Source organism: Crinia signifera, chromosome 7, assembly GCF_055691185.1.
Source record: "Crinia signifera chromosome 7, ASM5569118v1, whole genome shotgun sequence".
Classification (NCBI taxonomy): domain Eukaryota; kingdom Metazoa; phylum Chordata; class Amphibia; order Anura; family Myobatrachidae; genus Crinia; species Crinia signifera.
Window position 1 is genome coordinate 100,998,326 of NC_139223.1, and position 23,874 is coordinate 101,022,199.

General features: G+C 44.8%; 1 protein-coding gene across 10 annotated transcripts in view; it reads left to right on the forward strand.

The window, feature by feature from the left end:
- The window catches only part of KALRN (kalirin RhoGEF kinase), an 856,470-nt gene that overhangs the window by 815,502 nt on the left and 17,094 nt on the right, over nucleotides 1–23,874 (forward strand). For all 10 annotated transcript variants that reach the window (XM_083153542.1, XM_083153544.1, XM_083153547.1 and 7 more), the window contains 4 exons: nucleotides 766–887; nucleotides 5,602–5,733; nucleotides 5,823–5,987; nucleotides 7,708–7,786. In XM_083153542.1, the coding sequence (XP_083009668.1) occupies nucleotides 766–887; nucleotides 5,602–5,733; nucleotides 5,823–5,987; nucleotides 7,708–7,786 (498 nt within the window). The remainder of the gene's footprint in view (nucleotides 1–765; nucleotides 888–5,601; nucleotides 5,734–5,822; nucleotides 5,988–7,707; nucleotides 7,787–23,874) is intronic.

Consider the following 23,874-nt stretch of genomic DNA (forward strand, 5'->3'; position numbering starts at 1 on the left):
ACCACTCACCCGAATAGTCCTTTCCTGAAGACTCACACTTCTGCTAGGGTACCCTTAAAGGTGGGGATCCCTCTTGTTCCTTCCACTGATCTCTCTTGATGCCCTTACATGCTGCTCTTCTTTCCATAAAGCCAGGGACTGTGGAGCCTCTACAGTCCTAGGACTGGCTTCTCTGTCCTGGGCACTTCTAGCCGGTGTCTTCCCTCCTTACCTCAGCTCAAACTTGAAATGTACCTGTTCTTTGTTCTAAAACTTCCTGACCATCCCTCTAGCCTGTCCAAGAAAATGTACAAAACCTGGTTGGGCCATAAACACCACCACTCACTGATAAGGCTGCATGGCTTTTTGTAAAACTTTTCCTCATTTTATTAACCCTTGCAGTGTCTGCAGCTCAGTTAAAGCGTGGAATGCCACCCCTTAGTGTCCTGATATTATTTATTTATTTATTTGCAGTTTCTTATATAGCGCAGCAGATTCCGTTGCGCTTTACAATAGTAAACAGTGATAAAACAAACTGGCTAACAACAGACAGACATGGAGGTAGGAGGGCCCTGCTGCAAGCTTACAATCTATAGATATCTCACATTATGCCCCCAGTCTATCCTGATGTCTCTCACTTTATCCTTAGGGCCCAACTCACGCACAAGTTCTCAGTCACCAACACTGAATATGAAATATCTATGTGACCTGTTAAAGAGACCTAGCAGTATATAATTAGACACAGTTTGAAATTCATGTGCTCACCAAACGTTTCTCCTCATACAGTGAGACTGGAGACATCAAGCTGAAGATCTGCAACTTAATGCCTCAGGACAGTGGCATCTATACCTGCATGGCTGCAAATGAGCTTGGCTCAGCCTCAACTTCTGCCACAATTAAAGTGCAAGGTACATAAGATACAGGGGGTGACATTTATTAGAGATCGATGTTGGGTTTTTGGCGATTTATATCGCAAAAACGGCCGTGTTTTTCATTTTTTTCCCAAATCGACTACTTAATGGGTGGCGATTTGCGGCATAAATCGCACTTTTTGCCTCTGAAAGTGCGATTTTTTTTAACTCCGGAATTCGCATCCAGATGTTTTCCCCATTGAAAAATATACAATTCGCATTTTTAATGAGATGCGAATTTGGAAATCGCCAAAAAAAATGGTCTAAAGTAAAAAATATAATAGACATGATCCTGACTGGCGATTTTGTTAGAAACATGGCGATTTTGTCAGAACCATGCACAGATCATTGTGATCTGTTTATGGTTCTTTGGTAAAATATGTTTAAAAGTAAAAAAAAAAAAAAAATGGCGTGAGGTCCCCCCTCCTGTACATAACCAGCCCCGGGCTCATTGAGCCGGACCTGGTTCCAAAAATACGGGGGACAAAAAGCGTAGGGGTCCCCCGTATTTCTGAAACCAGCCCCGGACTCTTGGACCGGTCCTGGTTCCAAAAATACGGGGGACAAAAAATCTGGGGGTCCCCCGTATTTTGAAACCAGCACCGGGCTCCAACAGCCCGCAGTGTCATGCCACAGCCGGGGGACACTTTTTACACAAGGTCCCCCGGCCGTACCATGAGCACCGTGGCTGGTCAGCCTTGGACGGGGTACCTGGAGGAGTGGGGACCCCCCCCCCCAATAAAGGGGTCCCCCCGTCCAGGCTTCACCCGTCCAGGGCTGAAGCCCGGGGCTGTCACCGGCGTCCCTGGCCATTGGACGCCGGCCTGATATGGTTAAATTCACATTCCTAACATTGCTTAATACAGGAGAACTACAAGTGCCAGCAGACCTCCCCCTCAGGCTGGGACTTGGAGAACCACAAGTCCCAGCATGCGGGGCATTAATGGGCCTGCTGGGACTTGTAGTCCACCTGTAAAAAGAATGTTAAAATAAAACACACACACAGAAAAGTTAAACTTTATTGCATACACACACATCCACACACCTCACTTTTACACCCACATTCTTACCGATCCAGGATCCAGCGCTGGTCTCTCTGCAGCAGAGCCGGACAGCCCGCACTAACATCGGGCTGACCGGCTTTCTCCGATGCAGCTAACAGCTTCTGTCGCGCTGTCCCAGCGCGACACTGGCTGAGAGCGTGATTGGGCGATGCGTCTCCATGGAGACGCATAGCTCAGCCCTGATTGGCTGAGCTATGCGTCTCCATGGAGACACATAAGCCGGAGACGCTCTCAGCCTCTGTTGCGCTGGAACAACACGACAGAAGCTGTTAGCTGCATCTGAGAAAGCCGATGAGGATGTACACAATGAAGGGCGTGAGGAATCATAGGATGCGGATATTTTTTTTATAAAATAAAGTAGATTATGTAGATAAATGAACATAAGTAATATCAACTGTGTAAATGAAATTTGCTGATATAGAGAAATAGTTATGGTGAAATGTTGAGAAAGAAAGATAGAGGTATAAAGTTTAATAAATAAAAATGGAAATGGGAGAGGGAGTAATTGTGGTGAGGGGAATGTAACAGTGATGGACTGGGCCAGGGGGCAGGATGCCATGTGCCCCCCGGACCTGTACAAATTGGCAGCATTAGGCCCACTGTGTATGCGCTGTGTGTGATAGTGTTTTGGACTGACGGAGCAGCACTGGGACATTATCGCTCAGCAACAGCAACGTGACGTCGGTGGTGGAGGAGAAGAACCCCTTGACTTATTTTGCTGCATACAGCAGCTGCAGCTTGGATATGGATAGTGATAAAGAGGAGTAGATGGTGAATCTGGCAATTTTCGCACCCTTTACACATTATTTTAGTTTCACCTGAATGTACTAAAGGGATTCTGGAGCAATTGTGGTGAAAAATTGCTCCAAACCCTTCAATTAGCTTTTTTTTTTGTAAGCAGATTGCATTGCCCAAATTTATTAAAAATAAAATGAGAAAAAAAATTCACAGTTGGACCTGTGATAATTATGCATGTGCAACGCCCACTTTTTTGTGTTTTGTGCTTCTGGTCTGTATCTCTGCCCGTATTTTGGATCTAGATCTGTTCCAAAACACCACCCTTCCGGGTTTTGTGGTTTGGACCTGTATTTTTTCTTTTTAAAAACCATAAAAATCTCTAAAATCGCTATTATTAACCTCAATAATAATAATAATAATAATAATAATAATATATTAATTTCCAGTCATTTCCAGTCTATCCTGAATATCTTGCAATGTTGTTTTTAGGCCAAAAGGTTGCACAGAGGTAGCTGGATGACTATTCTAAGCGACACAATTGGACGGCACACACATATGTGGCCCATCTAGGAATGGCACTTCAGCAGCAGACAGGATGTCAGTTTGAAAAAACTAGGCTGAAAGGACCCATAATGCCCAAAAAAAGAGGTGCAAGATGGAATTGTCCTTGGGCCTCCCACCCACAGTTATGTTGTGTAAATAGGACATGCAAACTTTAACAAATCAATAATTTTAGCGAAAGGGTCTGCGACATGACTGTGGCTGAAATTATTTGTTTCTTTGGGCCCCCACAAAAAGAAGAAGCAAATCATCTCTCACTGTATAAACTTGCTCTATAGAGGCAAGATGTCATCCGCATCCTATGATTCCTCACGCCCTTCATTGTGTACATCCTCATCCTCACAGATTATCAATTCATCCCCGCTGGAATCCACCATTACAGGTCCCTCGTTAGTCTCTGGAGGCAATTGCTAGTCTTCGTTGAAGAATTGATCATTTATTTTGATGAACATCATCTTCTCCACATTTTGTGGAAGCAACCTCCAGCGCCACTTGCTGACCAGGTTGCCGGCTACACTAAAACTCTTTCACAGTACATACTGGAGGGGGGACAACTCAGGTAAAATAGAGCCAGTTTGGACAGGGACCTTCACACTGCTTTTTTTTCCTGCCACTACAGGTATGGACTGACTGACATGTCTACTTTGATGCTGTCATCAAAGTAATCTTCCACCATTTTTTCAATGGTGACTGCATCGTATGCAGTGAAAGTAGACATGTCAGCAATTGTTGGCAGGTCCTTTAGTCCAGACCAGATGTCCAAACTCGCTCCTGGGGGGAAATGTAATAGGATGAGAGATTCAGAAAGTGAAAGATTTGGTAAGAAATCTCCAGGGTTTTTTTTAAAGCGGCAATCATTTACACTGCAAACGCAAACTGGTTTTGTAGTGTAAATGATTGCCGCTTAAAAAAAAACGGGAAATTTCTTACCAAATCTCTCACTTTCTGAATCTCTCATCCTATTAAATTTCACCCAAGGTCTTTTGCTGCTCCTCCATCCTCTGCAGCATATAGAGGGGAGAGTTCCACCACATCACCACCTCTTGTTTGAGGTTATGGCAGGGCTCCAGTCTCCAGCAGGCAGTAACAGAATGGCGAAAGTGACCCACAATTTTGCGGGTCACCGCAAGCATCTCCTGCATGACCCTGTGACTTTTAAGAAAATGCTGCACCATCAAGTTTATTGTGTGGGCAAAACATGGCACATGTTGGAAATTGCCCATATTTAATTCCCACACAATCTTACTGGCATTGTCCGATACCACAAATCCCCAGTAGAGTGTATGTGGGGTAAGCCACTGCGCAATGATTTCCCTTAGTTTCTCTAAGAGGTTGTCAACATTGTGTCTCTTAGTGAAGCCAGTGATACACAGCGTTGCCTACCTTGGAATGAGCTGGCATTTTGGAGATGCTGCTGCTTTTTCGGACGTCTCTGTACATCTCTGGGCATCGCCTGCCTAATGAAGTGGAATCTATATGGGATTTGGTATAGGGATACAATACCTTCATCAATCATCTAAATCACACTCCTCAAATAGCAAATACAAGACGCACGTATAACACCAACATAGCTGTCAAGGCCGCTGTCATATTTGGTCTTTAACGCAAAGGACTGTTGGACAGTCAATTGCTTAGTGAAAGACATAGCGGTGTTCTGACTTCCTCTCTGGGATGATGAATGACTAGCAGCAGCAGTAGGCATAATGCTGCAGGATCCTCCAGAGGAATCCCAATTAGAAGAGGAGTCAGTCATGCTGGTGACATGACTTGCTGGTGGGGTTTTCAGGCGCTTGGATACAATAGGATCAAGGGATTTAGGTATCACTGGACTGCTTACGGTCCTAGCCACAGTTTTTGAACTAAAAAGTGACTTATGAATAGCGCATCAGGTGACACATAAGCAAGGATCACTGGACTGGACTTATGCAGCAGTATCAATGGACTGAATTATGCCGCAGTACCACTGGACTGGACTATACAGCAATATCACTGCACTACGGCAAACAAACCATGGGGGTTATTCTGGTTGATTTGCAAGGCTGCAAATTCGTAGCCTTGCGAAAACACCAACCCTGCCTGGGCCCGCAACCCTCACAGCATGTGTTCCCACGTACAGGCTGCAAATGGATGTTTAATGTAAACATCCATTCACATGCTGCTGTTTGTAAAATATGCTCCAATTACACACTATATTTGGCCACTGACAAATCAAGAGATATGTCAGAGGCCAATCAGCTCAAAACCATCATTTTCTAAAATGCATAATGCCTTTAATCCTGATTGAAGCTGATAATTTAAATTCCCAATCACTGTGAGCCTTCTGCTACCTTCATATTTTCCCATTATAGGTGTCCCCGGAGCTCCCAGCCAACCCATTGCTCAGGAAAGGAGCAGTTCCTCTGTTATCCTCCGCTGGCTTCCACCTTCAAGTACAGGGAATTGCACCATCTCTGGCTACACTGTGGAATACAAGGATGAAGGTAGAATAGGAAAAAGTATGCCAATATATGGTTTAGTCTGTGGGTGTCATACTAGGGGCAGTATTCTCATCTGCAATCTGTTCCTGTAGCTTCCCAGATTTGGCAGCAGTCTGTTGCATGTACTCTTGACTCTTACCTTGTGTTAGAAGATCTGTGCCCAGGAGGTACATACCAGTTTCGGGTCAGCGCCAGCAACCCATGGGGTATTAGTCTTCCCAGCGACTCATCCGAACCCCTCAGACTTCCAGAGAATGGTAAGGCCCTCACCCAGCATTCTTGTTTTTTTCTATAGAAAGGAAGAAAGATAATAAACCCTCTCAGAAGTGGGGTGGCTCTGAATGCTTGTGGAATATGCCCCTTTCCCTGCAACATAACATATCCATGTTTTCCATAGATGGAGGCATCTTAATCTCTGAATATTTGTATCTCATAATTACTTGAGTGTTAACAAGAAAATTGCTACAGTATTAAAGATATTTGCTTTGCGTCTCTATGATAAGTGTTGGTACTTATATATTAGCCGGGCGCCCAATTTACATCCGTGCGGCACCGTAGGGAAATCGCATTTTGCATGCGATGCGATTTTCCAATGTGACTTATTCACTGCTCCCTGGCCTTGGGATCACATTGCACGTCCCGCAAAATCGCATGCGATTTTATAGGCTGCAATGCCATTTAATGTACTATACACTTGTATAAAATACAATGGGATTTAGGCACCCCCCCCCCACTATCCACGCCACCCCGAAGCGTGGCGAGCGGTGGCGGAACGCGTCCTCCCTACCTTTTCATACCCCCACTATCCATGTCGGCGTGGAGTTGATTTTATATAGTGTGGCGAGCTACGGAGCCCGAAGCGTGGTGAGCCACCGAGCCCGAAGCGTGGCGAACATACGCGGAATACATGTAACGTAATTCGCTGTGCTCGCCATGTTTCGGGCTCGCTGCGCTCGCCATACTATATAAAATCAACTAGTGGGGGTATGAAAAGGTCAGGAGGACGCGTTCCGCCGCCGCTCGCCACGCTTCGGGGTGGCGTGGATAGTGGTGGGTGTGCCTAAATCCCATTGTATGTCATACAAGTGTATACTACATTAAATTGCATCGCACCCTATAAAATAGCATGCGATTTTGTGGGAGGTGCGATGCGATCACATGCGATGGGATGCGATCTCATCGCACTGCCCAAGACCAGAGAGCAGTAAATAAATTACATAGGAATGCGATTTTCTTACGCAGAATCACCCACTAAGCTATTTGCGTACTGGGCGCCCGGCTAATACATACAGTAAGTACCTAAGTGTTCTCCTGGTTCTGTATACTACGTCTGCATCTGTTACATTATATATAATTTAGCAGCATTTTAGACATTTGTATAGTAACTATAGGAACTCACATCATGTAATCAGCAATGTTTTCTGCTTGTCCGACCTTCCCAATAATACCCCTTTTAGACATACTACCCGGGATTTTGTCCAGGTTTACCCGTGATTTTCAACCCAGGTCACTCCCGGGATTTTAGTAACAGACCCCCTTTCACACTACACCTCAAATCCGGGAAAAACCCGGGTATACCCCTTTCACACATAAGCCAGGCTTTTCAAGCATTTCAGTGTTTCATCATTAAAATGGGACACGCCCCAGCAGCAAAAAAAAGCAACATCACATGTTTAAAACTGAAAAAAAAAAACCCGGCTAAACCCATTCAGACATAAGCCGGGTATTATACCCGGGAGTTAAATACCGGGAAAAACCCTGGTCAATTGCAGGTGCTCAGTATCCGGGAGTGAAATCCTGGGTATACCCTTTCAGACATACGCTAGTCCCGGGTTTGGGCGCGTTCATGTGAAAAAACCCGGGATTTTCGTGTATGTCTGAAAGGGGTAGAACACTCCAGACATTTCAGCTGTTGGGTATAAGATGCCATGAAAATAATTATGTGCTGACATTGTTACTTATTTTTTTCCTTCAAAGATGCAAATGCTGATGGTTCGACTGTGTGTTGGAAAGAGAACTTTGATCAAGTGTATGTGGAACAGAATGAGATTGGAAGGTTTGTGATAAATCCGATTACATTGTCTGCAAAACTAAAAATAAATTTAAACAAACAAAACGGAAAAGTCCCAAGGCGCTATCAGTCCATGCAGCCTCAATTCCTGAAGGAGGACCACTTTAGAATCCTCACCGTGGGTATTCTGGAGAAGGATAAGGAGTTGTAGGCACTTGACTTTGTGTGTTCAGATGGTATTTTTTCTCTCAGAATAAATGGATAAAGAGAAAAACAATATGTGTATTAATACCACGCAATCTCCCGAGTACATGAAGTGGGAGATAGATGGAATCCCAAATATTAGCGGCGTACCAGAACTCACAGTGTGCTGCGGTGCCGGACGTGCGTAGCAGTATCTTTTGGGGGACCACCGCAAGTGAAAAAAAGGAAGGTGGAGACTTGATAAGAGAGACTGGAAATCCCAAGGTACGTACCGTTACTTACTAGGGAACGGGGGTGTATAAGCCTATAAAGGTATCTTTATGGCTATGAATCCTCCAGTGTATGCACGAACATGTAACAGATAGGTCTCTATAAGGGGAGTCCAGTGAATGAAGTGAGTTTTCTGTTTTTTTATTGTTTTATTGTTTTTTACTGTGGCTATATGGCCAATTAGCCACATTATCAGGTATATTATTAAATTCTTTTTACTGAGACCTGTTCCTCCATTGTGTTTTGGGCAATCACCTTTTATGCCATTTCACTATGAGTGGAGTTGAAGTTGTGTGAAGAAGTGAGACCTGCTTCACCGAAAGATACCTTTATGAGTGTTATCTACCTGCCTTAGCAGTGAGTACTGGTACGCCCCTTATAGAGACCTATCTGTTACATGTTCGTGCATACACTGGAGGATTCATAGCCATAAAGATACCTTTATAGGCTTATACACCCCCGTTCCCTAGTGAGTAACGGTACGTACCTTGGGATTTCCAGTCTCTCTTATCAAGTCTCCACCTTCCTTTTTTTCACTTGCGGTGGTCCCCCAAAAGATACCGCTACGCACGTCCGGCACCGCAGCACACTGTGAGTTCTGGTACGCCGCTAATATTTGGGATTCCATCTATCTCCCACTTCATGTACTCGGGAGATTGCGTGGTATTAATACACATATTGTTTTTCTCTTTATCCATTTATTCTGAGAGAAAAAATACCATCTGAACACACAAAGTCAAGCGCCTACAACTCCTTATCCTTCTCCTAAAAATAAATTTACACTGATTGTTATAAATTAATATTCTTATGTGACGCAATGCTTTTGCTTTGAATTTTGAAGCATTTGGTTATTCACCCTCTTAACTTGCTTTTATCCAGTAATGTTTGGCTTTGCCTTCACCAATAATAAGTTCTTTATCTTTCTTGTTGCCCTTCTTGTTACTTAGCACTTCACCCTTATCCCAAACAATTTCATAACTTAGCCCCTTATGTTGCACCGCCATTCTCACTTGTCCTTATTGTAACTTGATCTTTCACACTTTCTCTCTTGTTTCTCCCCACTTTGCCCCTTATTCATTTCCTTGCTCTTCACATTACTTGTCCCCTGACTCTTTGTCCTTCTCATTTCTTGTCCTTCTTCCTTCTCCTTGCACTACTGTCATTACTCTTCATATCTCATTTTCCTCATTATTCAACCAGTCAGCCATCTCTTGATCACTCACCTGCTCATGGTGCACTGCCCATCGCCATTCTCATCACCTAGCCCCTTGTCTTTCTTCCCTATTTGGGACCATTTGTGGCATAACTAGAAATTTTGCTCACATCTGCCCAAAGAAATTTCTGGAGCCCACCCCCATATATTTATTATAATTTTTACTCATTACCAAGGGTTTCAAACTCATTTGCAGGAGTTACATGCTCATTGTTAGGGGTTTCATGCCCATTGCCAGGGGTTAAATGCTCATTGCTAGTGGTTTCATGCTCTTTGCCAAGGGTTACATACTCGTATCCAGGGGTTTCATGCTTGTTTCCAAAGCTTTTTTATTAATTGCCAGTGGTTTTTTGATTGTTACCCGTGGATTACATGCTTGTTGCCAGGGGTCACCTAAATAAATCTTTGATTCACCAAACCGTGGAGTGCTGCTGATTGCAACAAACCCTTCTATACAGATGGAGCCACTGTCATCTTTCCCTATAATAGGATTAAGTGAGTAATTGGATTACTCTGCTAATCTCCTACTGTATTGTTCTATGTATTGTATTGCAGCTGAGAACAATAGGATAGCCATGGATAGCCATGCTGAGCCATGGCCTAAGGAAGATAGATGAGATGGGCTCCTACTGTGTATATATATATATATATATATATATTTGTCCTGTAGATCGGCACTGCTGCTGAACTTGATAAATTCCCGTGGTGCCTTTCTAATATTTGATAGAGGATGTCCTTACTTAGTAGCCCGGAGGTAGTAAATAAGGTAGGCGGCACTCCAACGGATGAAAGTGAAAAAATGTATTTATTTAATAATCCATATCTTCAAGCCAAGCCGACGTTTCGAGGCCTTGAGCCTCTTTTTCAGGGCGTGCAAATGGAAGGTAAAGTGCTGTGCAAAGAAAAGAACCTTAGACTATGTGTTTCTTACCTTTATGTAGCCCAGGTCTGGGGTGTGTAGCGTGGGACGCCCGGAGACTGTGTGCGCTGCTTCCTGCCGCTGTGGTTCCGCCTTCCTGTCTGTCTGGCCGTTGCCAAGCAACGCTGGAAGCTTGCGCTCCACCGCGACTGCCGGGTTTCCTGTGTGTGAGAAACAAACCAAATTAAGACCAGTGTGCAAATCGCACTGGAAGTAAGTGTTGTGAAAAAACAAAAAATAAATTATGGCTACATATGTGCAATGTTATTACTGTGCCACCAGCAGTTTGACAACAATACTGTTAATATGACTGTATAACGTATATTGCCATAATTAACCTTTGGCTAATGTCATGTATTAATTTACAAAAGATACCTTAATCGTGTCCTATCAGTGGGGTAAATAGACAGGTATACATACATAGTGTAGGTCAGACATTTCTTAAACAAAGGGGACATATAGCGCTTAATATATAGGTGGCAATCACTTTAAATAAAAGAGTTCCACACTATTTTTTCATTGAGGCCTATAGGGGCCAGTGCGTTCAGTCTGTATATCCACTCTGATTCCCGCTTATTGAGCAGTTTCTGTCTATCACCGCCCCTGGCCAGGGGTGGGATGTGATCAATAATCATGCAGCGGAGATCTGCCAGTGTGTGCCCTGCTGATTGGAAGTGTTTGGCCACTGGTTGGTTTATATCTTTCCCTTTCAGGATTCCTGTCACCGCTGATCTATGTAGGGCCCATCTCTCCCTGAAAGTACGTATGGTTTGACCAACGTATATTTTCTGACAGGGGCAGATTATGGTGTATATCACATATTGTGATCTACAATGAAGCACGTGTCTGATCTTGAATTCTTGGCCTGTTTATGGGTGATGGAAAGATTGTCCCGCGATCAGATGATTGCACGTCGTGCACGACGGACACTTGTAGCACCCTGGTTTCTTCTTTTGAATGTCGAATATGGTTTTACTTGGGGGTTTGATGATGTTAGTTTTGACTAAATAGTCCCTAAGATTTTTTCCCCTCCTGTAACTCGGCATTATCTTCTTATTTTTGAAAAAAGGGAGTGCTGTGTCGGTGGTCACAATTGGCCACACTGCATTTAAAGCTCTTGGCAACACTTGGCTTGCTGGCGTATAAGTGGTGACGAACGGTATTTTTTGGACCGAAGCTGCTGATGTCTTCTTTGTTAAGAGTTGTGTCCTAGATGTTGATAAGACCTCTGTTTTTTGTCTCTGTAGTAACTTCATATCGTAGCCCCTGATCCTGAATTTCTCTATCATAGCATCAAGGCTTGCTTCCAATTTCGTGGGTTCGCTTGTGATGCGGGCTGCCCTTATCATTTGTGATTTGGGCAAACCACTTTTTAAAGCAGGGGGATGAAAGCTGCTATGCTCCAACAGGGTATTTCTGTCTGTGTCCTTATTATAGATATTAGTGATGATCTTGCCTTGTATGATGGTAATTGATGCGTCCAGATAGTTGATGGTCTGTTTGTCGATATTATATGTGAGTTTAATTGGGCAGTCCCATTGGTTGATATCTTCCAGAATGTTTACTAGTTTTTCAGCTGTGTCTGCCCAAATTAACAACAGGTCATCTATAAAACGCGTGTAAAGAATAATGTTTGAACTGATGGTATTATCTGTGAAAAAAAATTCATTTTCCTGTTCAAACATAAAAATGTTGGCAAGTGAAGGAGAGACATTTGATCCCATAGAGCATCCGGTTAACTGTAAATAATATGTTCCATTATGTAAAAAATAATTTCTGGTAAGAGTCAGTTCGAGTAACTCTAGGTAAAGGGGAATGTCCAAGGCACTAAAGTTCACTTTGTGCAGAAAAATTCTCATGGCGTTGATGGCTTGTGAGTGGGGGATGACGGTATATAAATTTTTCACATCCATAGTACAAAGAACAGGATTCGGTGGGAGATTCTTGATGTTGGATAATTTGATAAGCAGCTGGGTGGTGTCCTTCAGATGTGTTTTTTGGGCCATAATGTATGGTTGTACCAATATATCCAAAAATTGTGAGATGGGTTGAAATAATGACCCCCTGGCAGATATGATAGGTCTGCCTGGGTTTTTTTTTACATCTTTATGTATTTTTGGGATGGAGTATATGACCGGTGTGACGGGATGTTCTTGCGTCAATGTCTGGTGCACCTTTTTGGTAAATAGGTTATTTTGTAACGCTGCTTTTAGTACCAGATCTAACTCTTTTTTATAGATCTGGGTAGGGTCTCCTTGTAATTTCCTGTAAGTAACTTGGTCGGATAAAAGGACATCCAAATTGTTGATATATGTGGAAGTGTCCTGTATCACTATACCCCCGCCCTTGTCGGCGGGGCGTATAGTAATGTTGGAGTTACCTGCTAGGGACTTAAGTGCTTCTTTTTCACTTCGACTCAAGTTAGAATGTCTTTGATTGGAGTTGGCGTCAAATCTCTGGACTGCTTCATCTACTACCCTCACAAAGGTCTTCAACGATGGATTCTGTGATGGGGGGTCGAAGGACGAATGTCCATGTTTTCTCAAGAAATTTTCATGAATATCTTTGTCGGTATTTTTTATGTTTTTCTTATGCTGAAAAAATTCTTTGACCCTCATAGATCGTTCAAACCTATGTAGATCCACCTGCCAATTGAATGCTTGGTGTCGATTGGTCGGGACGAATGATAGACCTCGACTTAATAATTTCTCTTCAACCTGGGTTAGAGGAACTGATGAGAGGTTGAATATTACACTCTCTTTTTGTTTGTGGGTGGCTTTGTAGATCCTGCTCGCCTGCCCACCTCTTCTGGTACGGGTGGTGCCTTTCCTCCGGTACGAGCCCGGGTGAGGCGGCCTAAAGGGAGCGCCGCACCTGCTTGATTGTCATCAGAATCTTCGATGGCGAAATCACTATCGCTGGTGTATCGATAGGAATCTCTATTTTGGCGGCCCCTCCACTTAGATTTTTGATAAGGCCGGTCTCTATTGCGTGCAGAATCCATCCCACTGAGCCAACGGTAAACCCGGCATTCTTCATAATCAGCTTGTACAGCTTCCCATTTTTTCTTTTTAAACTTCTCCAACTCCTTCTTATGTGACTCCAATTGCTGTTCTAATTTTTCCCATAATAATTGGGTTTTTTTGTCCTGTGGGAGTTGGGATTGTTCTTCACGAGCCTCCGCTATCTTATTCCTGGTAGTTTCCAGGGTCTGTCTAGATTCGTTAATTACCAGGACCATCAGATCCTGGCTACATTTATTTAAAATGGAAATCAATTACCATCATACAAGGCAAGATCATCACTAATATCTATAATAAGGACACAGACAGAAATACCCTGTTGGAGCATAGCAGCTTTCATCCCCCTGCTTTAAAAAGTGGTTTGCCCAAATCACAAATGATAAGGGCAGCCCGCATCACAAGCGAACCCACGAAATTGAAAGCAAGCCTTGATGCTATGATAGAGAAATTCAGGATCAGGGGCTACGATATGAAGTTACTACAGAGACAAAAAACAGAGGTCTTATCAACATCTAGGACACAACTCTTAACAAAGAAGACATCAGCAGCTTCGGTCCAAAAAATACCGTTCGTCACCACTTATACGCCAGCAAGCCAAGTGTTGCCAAGAGCTTTAAATGCAGTGTGGCCAATTGTAACCACCGACACAGCACTCCCTTGTTTCAAAAATAAGAAGATAATGCCGAGTTACAGGAGGGGAAAAAATCTTAGGGACTATTTAGTCAAAACTAACATCATCAAACCCCCAAGTAAAACCATATTCGACATTCAAAAGAAGAAACCAGGGTGCTACAAGTGTCCGTCGTGCACGACGTGCAATCATCTGATCGCGGGACAATCTTTCCATCACCCACAAACAGGCCAAGAATTCAAGATCAGACACGTGCTTCATTGTAGATCACAATATGTGATATACACCATAATCTGCCCCTGTCAGAAAATATACGTTGGTCAAACCATACGTACTTTCAGGGAGAGATGGGCCCTACATAGATCAGCGGTGACAGGAATCCTGAAAGGGAAAGATATAAACCAACCAGTGGCCAAACACTTCCAATCAGCAGGGCACACACTGGCAGATCTCCGCTGCATGATTATTGATCACATCCCACCCCTGGCCAGGGGCGGTGATAGACAGAAACTGCTCAATAAGCGGGAATCAGAGTGGATATACAGACTGAACGCACTGGCCCCTATAGGCCTCAATGAAAAAATAGTGTGGAACTCTTTTATTTAAAGTGATTGCCACCTATATATTAAGCGCTATATGTCCCCTTTGTTTAAGAAATGTCTGACCTACACTATGTATGTATACCTGTCTATTTACCCCACTGATAGGACACGATTAAGGTATCTTTTGTAAATTAATACATGACATTAGCCAAAGGTTAATTATGGCAATATACGTTATACAGTCATATTAACAGTATTGTTGTCAAACTGCTGGTGGCACAGTAATAACATTGCACATATGTAGCCATAATTTATTTTTTGTTTTTTCACAACACTTACTTCCAGTGCGATTTGCACACTGGTCTTAATTTGGTTTGTTTCTCACACACAGGAAACCCGGCAGTCGCGGTGGAGCGCAAGCTTCCAGCGTTGCTTGGCAACGGCCAGACAGACAGGAAGGCGGAACCACAGCGGCAGGAAGCAGCGCACACAGTCTCCGGGCGTCCCACGCTACACACCCCAGACCTGGGCTACATAAAGGTAAGAAACACATAGTCTAAGGTTCTTTTCTTTGCACAGCACTTTACCTTCCATTTGCACGCCCTGAAAAAGAGGCTCAAGGCCTCGAAACGTCGGCTTGGCTTGAAGATATGGATTATTAAATAAATACATTTTTTCACTTTCATCCGTTGGAGTGCCGCCTACCTTATTTACTACCTCCGGGCTACTAAGTAAGGACATCCTCTATATATATATATATATATATATATATATATATATATATATATATATATACATATGTATATATACATACATACATACATACATACATACATACATACTATATTTATCACTAATTCCATACGGATGGCCAGACCCATTGGAATCTGCAGAGATCATGCACCACCACAACGATGGCTCCCCCAAGCCACCACTTGGGCTGCAGTGCCATTGTTAAATGACTGCCTTTTAACAAGTCATTCATTCATCTACTAACCAAGCTATGTTCCTTTAAACAATAGAGTATTTTCTTTAAAAAGGAGGGATCTAATGTTGTATTTAGAATCATCCTTTCCTGTATTCCTTATTTTATTCTATAACTTTATATCACTATGTAATCACCACTTATGTTAACAAACGTCATTTTTTTATATCATGTTGTGTAGTTGGTTATTAATGAAACTCAATCAGCACTCCACATAAATTATATATAGATCACAAGATGGTCGGCATTCACTGCTCCTCAGAATGGGGGACCGTATGCTGGCCTGGGTGCCTGCTCCTGTGTACCCGGATAAGGGTGCATCAATGTAGAATACGCAGTATGAAGCGTCACTCCAGGGCTTGTGTAGAAATAAACTTTAATGGTCTACGCCATTTCGGGGCATTGCCCATCTTCAGGACACATACAGAGTGTAATCAAACAGTGCAATATATACTTACAAACTTTCCTGGCTCAGCCATCTTGGTCCGCCTACCCCTGGCACTGGGACCTCCGTGTGGAAACATTTAGTGTTAAACAGTTTACAAATAGTTAAGGTGCTTTAAGTGTTATCGTATATACCAGGACAGGCCAACCTGTGGCTCTCCAGATTTTGTGAAACTACAAATCCCAGCATGCCTTGCCACCGTTTTAACACTCCCTTATATCAAAACTGTGGCAAGGCATGATGGGATTTATAGTTTGACAACATCTGGAGAGCCACAGGTTGGTCAGCCCTGGTACATACCATCTATACTCGAGTATAAGCCTACTTTTTCAGAACATTTTTTATGCTGAAAAAGCCCCCCTCGGCTTATACTCGAGTGAGGGTCCCGCTTGAGTCAATAAGTTTTCCCAGTTTTTTGTTGTAAAATTAGGTGCCTCGGCTTATATTCGGGTCGACTTATACTCGAGTATATACGGTAAGACCATATTATTTGACAGCCACTAGGTGTCACTGTTTGGCTGTCATATGGATATTATGTGAATAATTATTGAAAAATATAAAAAATGCTTTAAAGATTAAAGAAATAAAGAAGACACATACAATACACTACTTAAAAACCTACTTCGTGGACTATTATGCTAGATATATGTCATATACAGTTGTTAGTCATATTAATAACTCTTGTTACCAAGTTGCTTAATTTGATCTATTTTACTCTAATAAATGTCCTTTTTGTACCCATTAAGGAACCATGTATTCTGTAAACTCCATAAGTATATATTTTGGCATAGATCTACTGTATATCACTCCAATCTCTATATTTGTTAGAAATAAAGTGCATTATATTCTGCATGCACTCATAAAAAACAACCAAGATTTAACGCCATTTGGGCTTAGTGTGTTGAGCATGTATATCCACTTGCACTCAAGCTGTAATAGTAATTTGTCACGCTCTCCCCCCTGACGAAAGGGGGAACATGATCTATCATCCTGTATCGTAAACTTGCCATGTTGCAGCGAGCTGTGGCAAAATGTTGTGCCACTGATTGCTTGCTGGTACCTGTGTTCAGTGCTGCTCTAATGGATGTTCGGTGGTTAGCCATTCTTTCTTTAAATTGACCACATAGTAGAGCACACAGGGGCAAGTAAAACATGTATATAATGTACTTTGACGTGCATGTTAGAGGGAACCTCAGGGGCTGGCTGGCAACTTTCAGCCTGGGGGGCAACACAAGCAAGTGGCCCATCACCGTCGCCATCGTTTCACCACCCTACCCTCTCCCCTCTAGTATGCAGCAAGGATTAAACAATCCTTCCCCACCACACACATACACCAGAAATGGGGACAGTGCGCGCCAAAGGCGCGGTGCAAAAATTTACACTATAATGCCCATTACACATAATGCCACACACCATAATGCCCATTACACATAAAGCCATCACTGTAATTTCCAAACATAATGCCAACACCGTAATGCCCATCACACATCATGTCACACACCGTAATGCCCATTACACATAATGCCAACACCGTAATGCCCATTACACATAATTCCATAAACATAATGCCACACGCCGTAATGCCCAGTACACATAATGCATAGGCTGCTCCCCTGCATAACAGGAGGACACCAATGGCTGCTCCTCCTACTTAACAGGAGGACACCACAGGCTGCTCCTCCTGCATTACAACAGGAGGAAATCACAGGCTGCTCCCAATTCATAAAAACAGAAGGACACCACAGGCTGTTCCTCCTGCATAACATCAGGACACCACAGGCTGCTCCCCCTGCATACCATCAGGACAACACAGGCTGCTCCCAATGCATGAAAACGGGAGGACACCGCAGGCTGCTCCCCCTGCATAACATCAAGACACTGAAGGCTGCACCCCTTGCATAATAACAGGACTGAGGAGTCAAGACACCACAGGCTTCTCCGGAAGCCTGTGGTGTCCTGACTTCTCAGTCCCGTTCTCCCCCTGTAAAGATGCTAATACTGTACCTGCGGTAGTGAGGCTGATCTCGCCGCCGGAAGAGAACACCGAGGCTGCAGGCCTGCGGCACTAGTAAGGGGAAGTACACACGCGCAGGCTGGCCGCCGGAAGTATGGTGCCATGACTGGCAGAGGCAGGATTCCTCGTGTCTGCTCTGGCCCCCCTCGTCCCGCCTACATCCAACTCACTGGACCACCAGGCAGCCCTTACTGCCCCGCAGCACTAATTGATAAAGCGGCCCGGGGGGCACATAGCACCTCCTGCCAGCCCAGCCCGCCTCTGGGGAACCTTATTGTATAATATTTACCACTGAAGGGGGTGTGCAAATTTGTCACCTGGGATCAAATATGTGCAAGTCACACATCCTATACACCTGTAGCAGCCACCCTTTCTTGTTAAGAAACAAGTCGGTTTGATTTTGTCGTTGTTAGAAATGTCAGTCCTGACTACAATGTCCCTAATATTAGGGCCTTGGGTATAACTAGGTAGTAATCTAGTGCCCTTAAGACACTTCAAATCAGGATCCGTGGTGATTATCGGCCACAATTGTTTTTTTTTGTTAACTAATTGTGGGCTCTTGTTGGTCTACTGTGTAACCCAAGGCATCACATCCCGTGGGTCAGTGACGTGCGGTGAGGTTAGTGGTTGGTGAGGCAATGGCTTGGTGGAGTCAGCGACGAGGAGGTCTGTGGGGAGGGCTGGGTCCGGGTTGCTTCTGCGCTGACAGGCAGGTGTGGGAGCTGCCGTCTGCATAAGCAGCAGAGAGACCGGCAGAGCAGCTCCTGCCTGACAGCACAGAAGCAACCCGGACCCAGCACTTGCCACAGACCCAGGGCCGGTGCAAGGCATCCAGATGCCCTAGGCAAAGCTGCCCCTGCACCCCCCCCCCCCCCCGTCCACAGTAATCACCATGGGGGGGGGAGTAGGATACTTGGAGAGGGGGGTGAGTGGTAATATGCAGAAATCGCAAGGGGGGTGAGGATACTTGTGGGGGGAGTGGTGTTATATGCAGTAATTGTGCGGGGTACTCGCAGGGGGATCGTAGGGGGTGAGGATACTCGCAGGAGGTGGGAGTGGTAATCTGAAGCGAAGGCACATGGGGAGTGGTAATATGCAGCAGGAACTAAGAGAAAACAAAATGTTTGACTTAATAAATCCATACAACAGAAAAGGGGACAACTAATAGCTGTATGAATAAGGAATGTGAGACTTAAACCCCCAAAGCACAGCATAATGTGAGCTCAGAAACTATAGATACACCAGGAGAACACAACACAAACACTTGGTCAATACCATACAGAATTAATGTGACATGCAGCGCTGCCCTGATATAAATAAATAAAACCATGTGTCAGTGCCTGCATAACTTATACATAGGCAACTACTATGGCTCTAGTTGAAGGGGGAGGTCAGCAGCAGCAGTCCTCAGAACAGACAGTACCCCGACCGGCCCCCTCCTCCTGCAAGTGCACAGTAGCACCAGCATACTGTATCTCCCTCTCTCACCTGATTATAGCAGTGCTGGCTGCGTCTTAACCTTCATTACCCACGTCTCACCCCCTGCTGCCAGTGTCTCACTCCCCCTCCTTCTTGGGCACAGCATTGCAGGCATCTCCCTGCACTGTGGCGCCGTTACCAAAGCAGGCACCTTGAGCATGAGCGCCACTGTCAGCATCACACGGGAAGGAGCCCCGCTCATACTCTTCCTCTGGGGAGTGTTACACGGGGCCCAGACAGCAGCCCACCTCCCCGGCAAAAGTCCCCGCTCTCCCGTACTCACCCTTACCGATCAGCCTCCTCCGCAGCCTGCACTGGCTAGCCGTTTGTGTGATTGCGGCGGCTCCCCTCCATCAGTCCCCCATACAGTAAACTTTTGTCCCGCCGGAGAGTGTCGGCTGCAGGGTTTAGGATGTTCACATCACACGTGGGTGGCTGTTTTGTTACTGCTTCTCGCCTCAACTTAATTGGCAGTGTGCAGTGCCGCCCTCCAGTGGCCGGCGCCCTAGGCAAATGCCTAAAGCTGCCTAGTGGTGGCGCCGGCCCTGCACAGACCCCCTCGTCGCTGACTCCACCAAGCCGTCACGGGGTCTGCCCAAATACCTCTTCTACTTAAAAAAAAAACAACACTTGTGGCCAAATGTACTAGCATCTGCGTTCAGTAGTTGTGCAGGATGCCGGCTGAACTCCAAGGTTTTTATAAGAGGGCAATCATTTACAAGGGATGGGTTTGCCTTATAAATGTCTGCCTCTTTAAAAGAACCTCGAGTTCAGCCGGCATCCTGCACAACTACTGAACGCAGAGGCTAGTACATTTGGCCCATACTGTATACTTCTTTTATTTAAAAACACTTATTTTACAGAAACACATAGAGTGCACAACTATATAACTTTACACATACACACACCTCTATTACTTTACACATACACACACCTCTATTACTTTACACATACACACACCTCTATTACTTTACACATACACACACCTCTATTACTTTACACATACACACACCTCTATTACTTTACACAAACACACATCTCTGTCACTTAACATATACACAGCCCCCACCCTCCACAATTGCCAACACACACAGCACCCTTTTTCACAGATATGGCTTACCTAAGCAGCACAGCACGTCCCTGGTCAGCAGTGAGACAGAATCAGACACAGAACAGGAACTGGACAGGAGATGGGTGCGGGCTGAGAGATCGCGTGTAGCACAGTGTGTGCCGGTGGCCAGATAATAGCGGGAGCTATCAGCCTGGCTCCGCGCACCCCTTCATGCCGGGGCTCCGGCAGCGGCAGGAGGAGGGAGAGAGGCCAGGCCACGCGGCAGCAGGAGAAGGAGGTGAGCCTGGCTGCCCTGACATGCCTAAGCTGGGGCGCCAGCCGCGGCGGGTGGAGGCTGGGGAGCCGGGCCACCCAGCAGGGCCGCGGCAGCAGGAGGAGGAGGAGGAGGGTGGTGAGTCGGGCCGATGCAGGGGCTCCACTGGCGGAGGGGGGTGGAAGGGGAGCCATGCCTGTCGGTGGGGTCTCGGGAGACTGCGCAGCCACCACAGCTTAGCATGACAGCGGATACAGGCTGTCAATGTGTGACAGCCTGATCCACTGTCCTATCACATCTGCCTCAGTGACAGGGGCGTTCGTCCCTGTCAATGAGGCAGATGTGTAGATGTTACCTTTTCATTACTTTTTAATGGGCTTTTCAGCCTCATTTCACTCTGCAGCTTAACCCTGCCCCCGCTGCTGACATTTTCCAATGGTCAGCGGAGGCAAAGCTCCCGCTGCCTCCTAGACTCAGACAGTGTCCCACCTCACCTCATAAATAATAAAAAAAATAATAAAAAGATATTTATAAACACAGTGTATGTGTTTTAAATATTTTTATCATTTTTTTTGATCATTTATGACAGGGTAGGCACTGCCTCCCCTGCCTGCACGTCCCTGCCGTGGGTTCCCTGTTGTTTTCTTTTTCAGTTAGTCCTCTCGTTTTGTTTCTTTGCTTTATTAATGGCCTGATCCAAATCATGTTTTTTATAACCTCTTTGTAAAAATCTATCCCTCATTTCCATTGTCTATCTCGGGTATTGGTATAATTATTGATTCGGCATACACGTAAAAATTGTGCATAACAAAAAATAGGTGTATTCGTATCCAGAAATACACCTATTTTTTACATATTCGTATTTTCGGGATTTATGGCAATTCGTATTCGTAATGATGGGACATTCGTATTTGCATTTACAAATACGAATGAACACACCATCGAAAGAATAGGACAGGAATCACCATTCAAAAGAATAGTGATTCCTAATTTACTAACCGGCCGTATTTTCAATACGGCGGGTAATTAGCGGGATACGCCCGCTAATTGCCGGCCAAATACGCCAGAAAAATACACTTCGGTACTTATGTATTATCTGGGCTGCCGATTTTTTGATTGTATGCCTTAACTTAAGGCATACAATCAGATGCGATGCGATATCGCATCGCATGCGATATGGTCGTATGCGATGCGATGACCCGATTTTTCCATAGGATTCAATGTTAAAATGGACTGAGTCCATTTTCACATGGAATTCAATGGGAAAAAGGGGTCCTTTTCATACCCCTACTATCCAAGTGGGCATGGAGTTGGATATAAACCTGTGGCGAGCGTAGCGAGCCACCGAGCCCGAAGCGTGGCGAGCGAACGGTATTCTGTGTCCGCTCGCCACGCTTTGGGCTCGGTGGCTCGCTACGCTCGCCACAGGTTTATATCCAACTCCATGCCCACTTGGATAGTAGGGGTATGAAAAGGACCCCTTTTCCCATTGAATTCCATGTTAAAATGGACTCAGTCCATTTTAATATTGAATCCTATGGAAAAATCGGGTCCATCGCATCGCATGCGATATGGTCGGATGCGATGCGATGGACCCGATTTCAAAATCGGCAGCCCAGTTAGTACATAAGTACCTACACTTAATTTTCCTGGCGTATTTGACTTCAGCCTGCATGGATCATGGGGAGATTACTATTAATTTTGTCCACCGTATTTTGGGAACCCGACCCGGCCCTGGAGCCTGGGGCTGGTTTTAAAAAGTCAGCGGAGCTCTACGCATTTTTTTTCCCTGATTTTTTTTTTAAAGCAGCCCCGGCTCTTTGAGCCTGGTGCTGGTTACGGCCGTGGGAGGGACCCCATGCCATTTATTTATTTATTTTTCTATATTTTTTTACACTCTGCAACCTGCACGGATCTGAGTGATCAGTGCAGACTGCCTATATAAATTCGTATTAGCGGCCGTATATACGGCCGCTAATACGAATGAATACGACATCAGGGATTACAAAGCATTCGTATTTGACTGCTTTATAAATTCCCCTACGGAATACGAAATAGCATACAGCTAATACAGCCGTATGCAGTCGTATTCATTTGTAGTAAGAGTACGAATACGAACAATCATAGTCGTATTCTTAGTAAATTTCCCCCTAAATGTTTTTAACACTTACTATATTAGATGAGAAAGCAAGTAGTTTTTTTTACTACATATGCACAAAATGCTGTTTATTCACAGTTTTAAAGTGTTTGCCAGTGCTTGTGGCATCATCATCTGGCTCCCAGTATGGGCATGACGTCACTTCCGCCGGAAGTTCCGCACGGAGGTCCCGGTGCCAGGGGTAGACGGACGGAGATGGCTGAGCCAGGGAAGTGTGTAAGTATATATTGCACTGTTTGATTACACTCTGTATGTGTCCTGAAGATGGGCAATGCCCCGAAATGGCGTAGACCATTAAAGTTTATTTCTACACAAGCCCTGGAGTGAAGCTTCATACTGCGTATTCTACATTGATGCACCCTTATCCGGGTGCAGGACAAATCCCACCCCCATCACAATCAGGCTGCACCTGAGCTTACCGGTATCACAGTGAGTAGCCGAAGCCACCAGCGTCTGGAAGCGGGTCCCCCTCATCGCGTCGCATACCATACGCATCCATAGCAAAGTGGGTACTTGTGTAGTTTCACAACTTCCGGGTTCTACGCTCGCCACAAACTATGTTAAAAAAAGTAACTTAACTCCATGCCAACATGGATACAGTAGTTCATACCCCCACTATCCATGTTGGCATGCAGTTGATTTTAAATAGCGTAGCGAGCCACCGAGCCCGCAGCATGGGCGAGCGAAGCGAGCCCCGCAAGGGGACTCAGACGCACGGCGCCATACTGGTGCCGTGAAACTACACAAGTACCGCAACGTGTATTGGGCGTACCTCACTCCCGGTCAGCTGATCGCATTCACGCATCGCTACACTGCGTCCCGGCGTCGCTGGTGTTGCCAAGCAACCTGCGTAAACAACATAATGAAAATTTTTAAATTGAAGATAACCTTTAAAAAATTTCTAAAACTCTCTGGTACCCGCCTG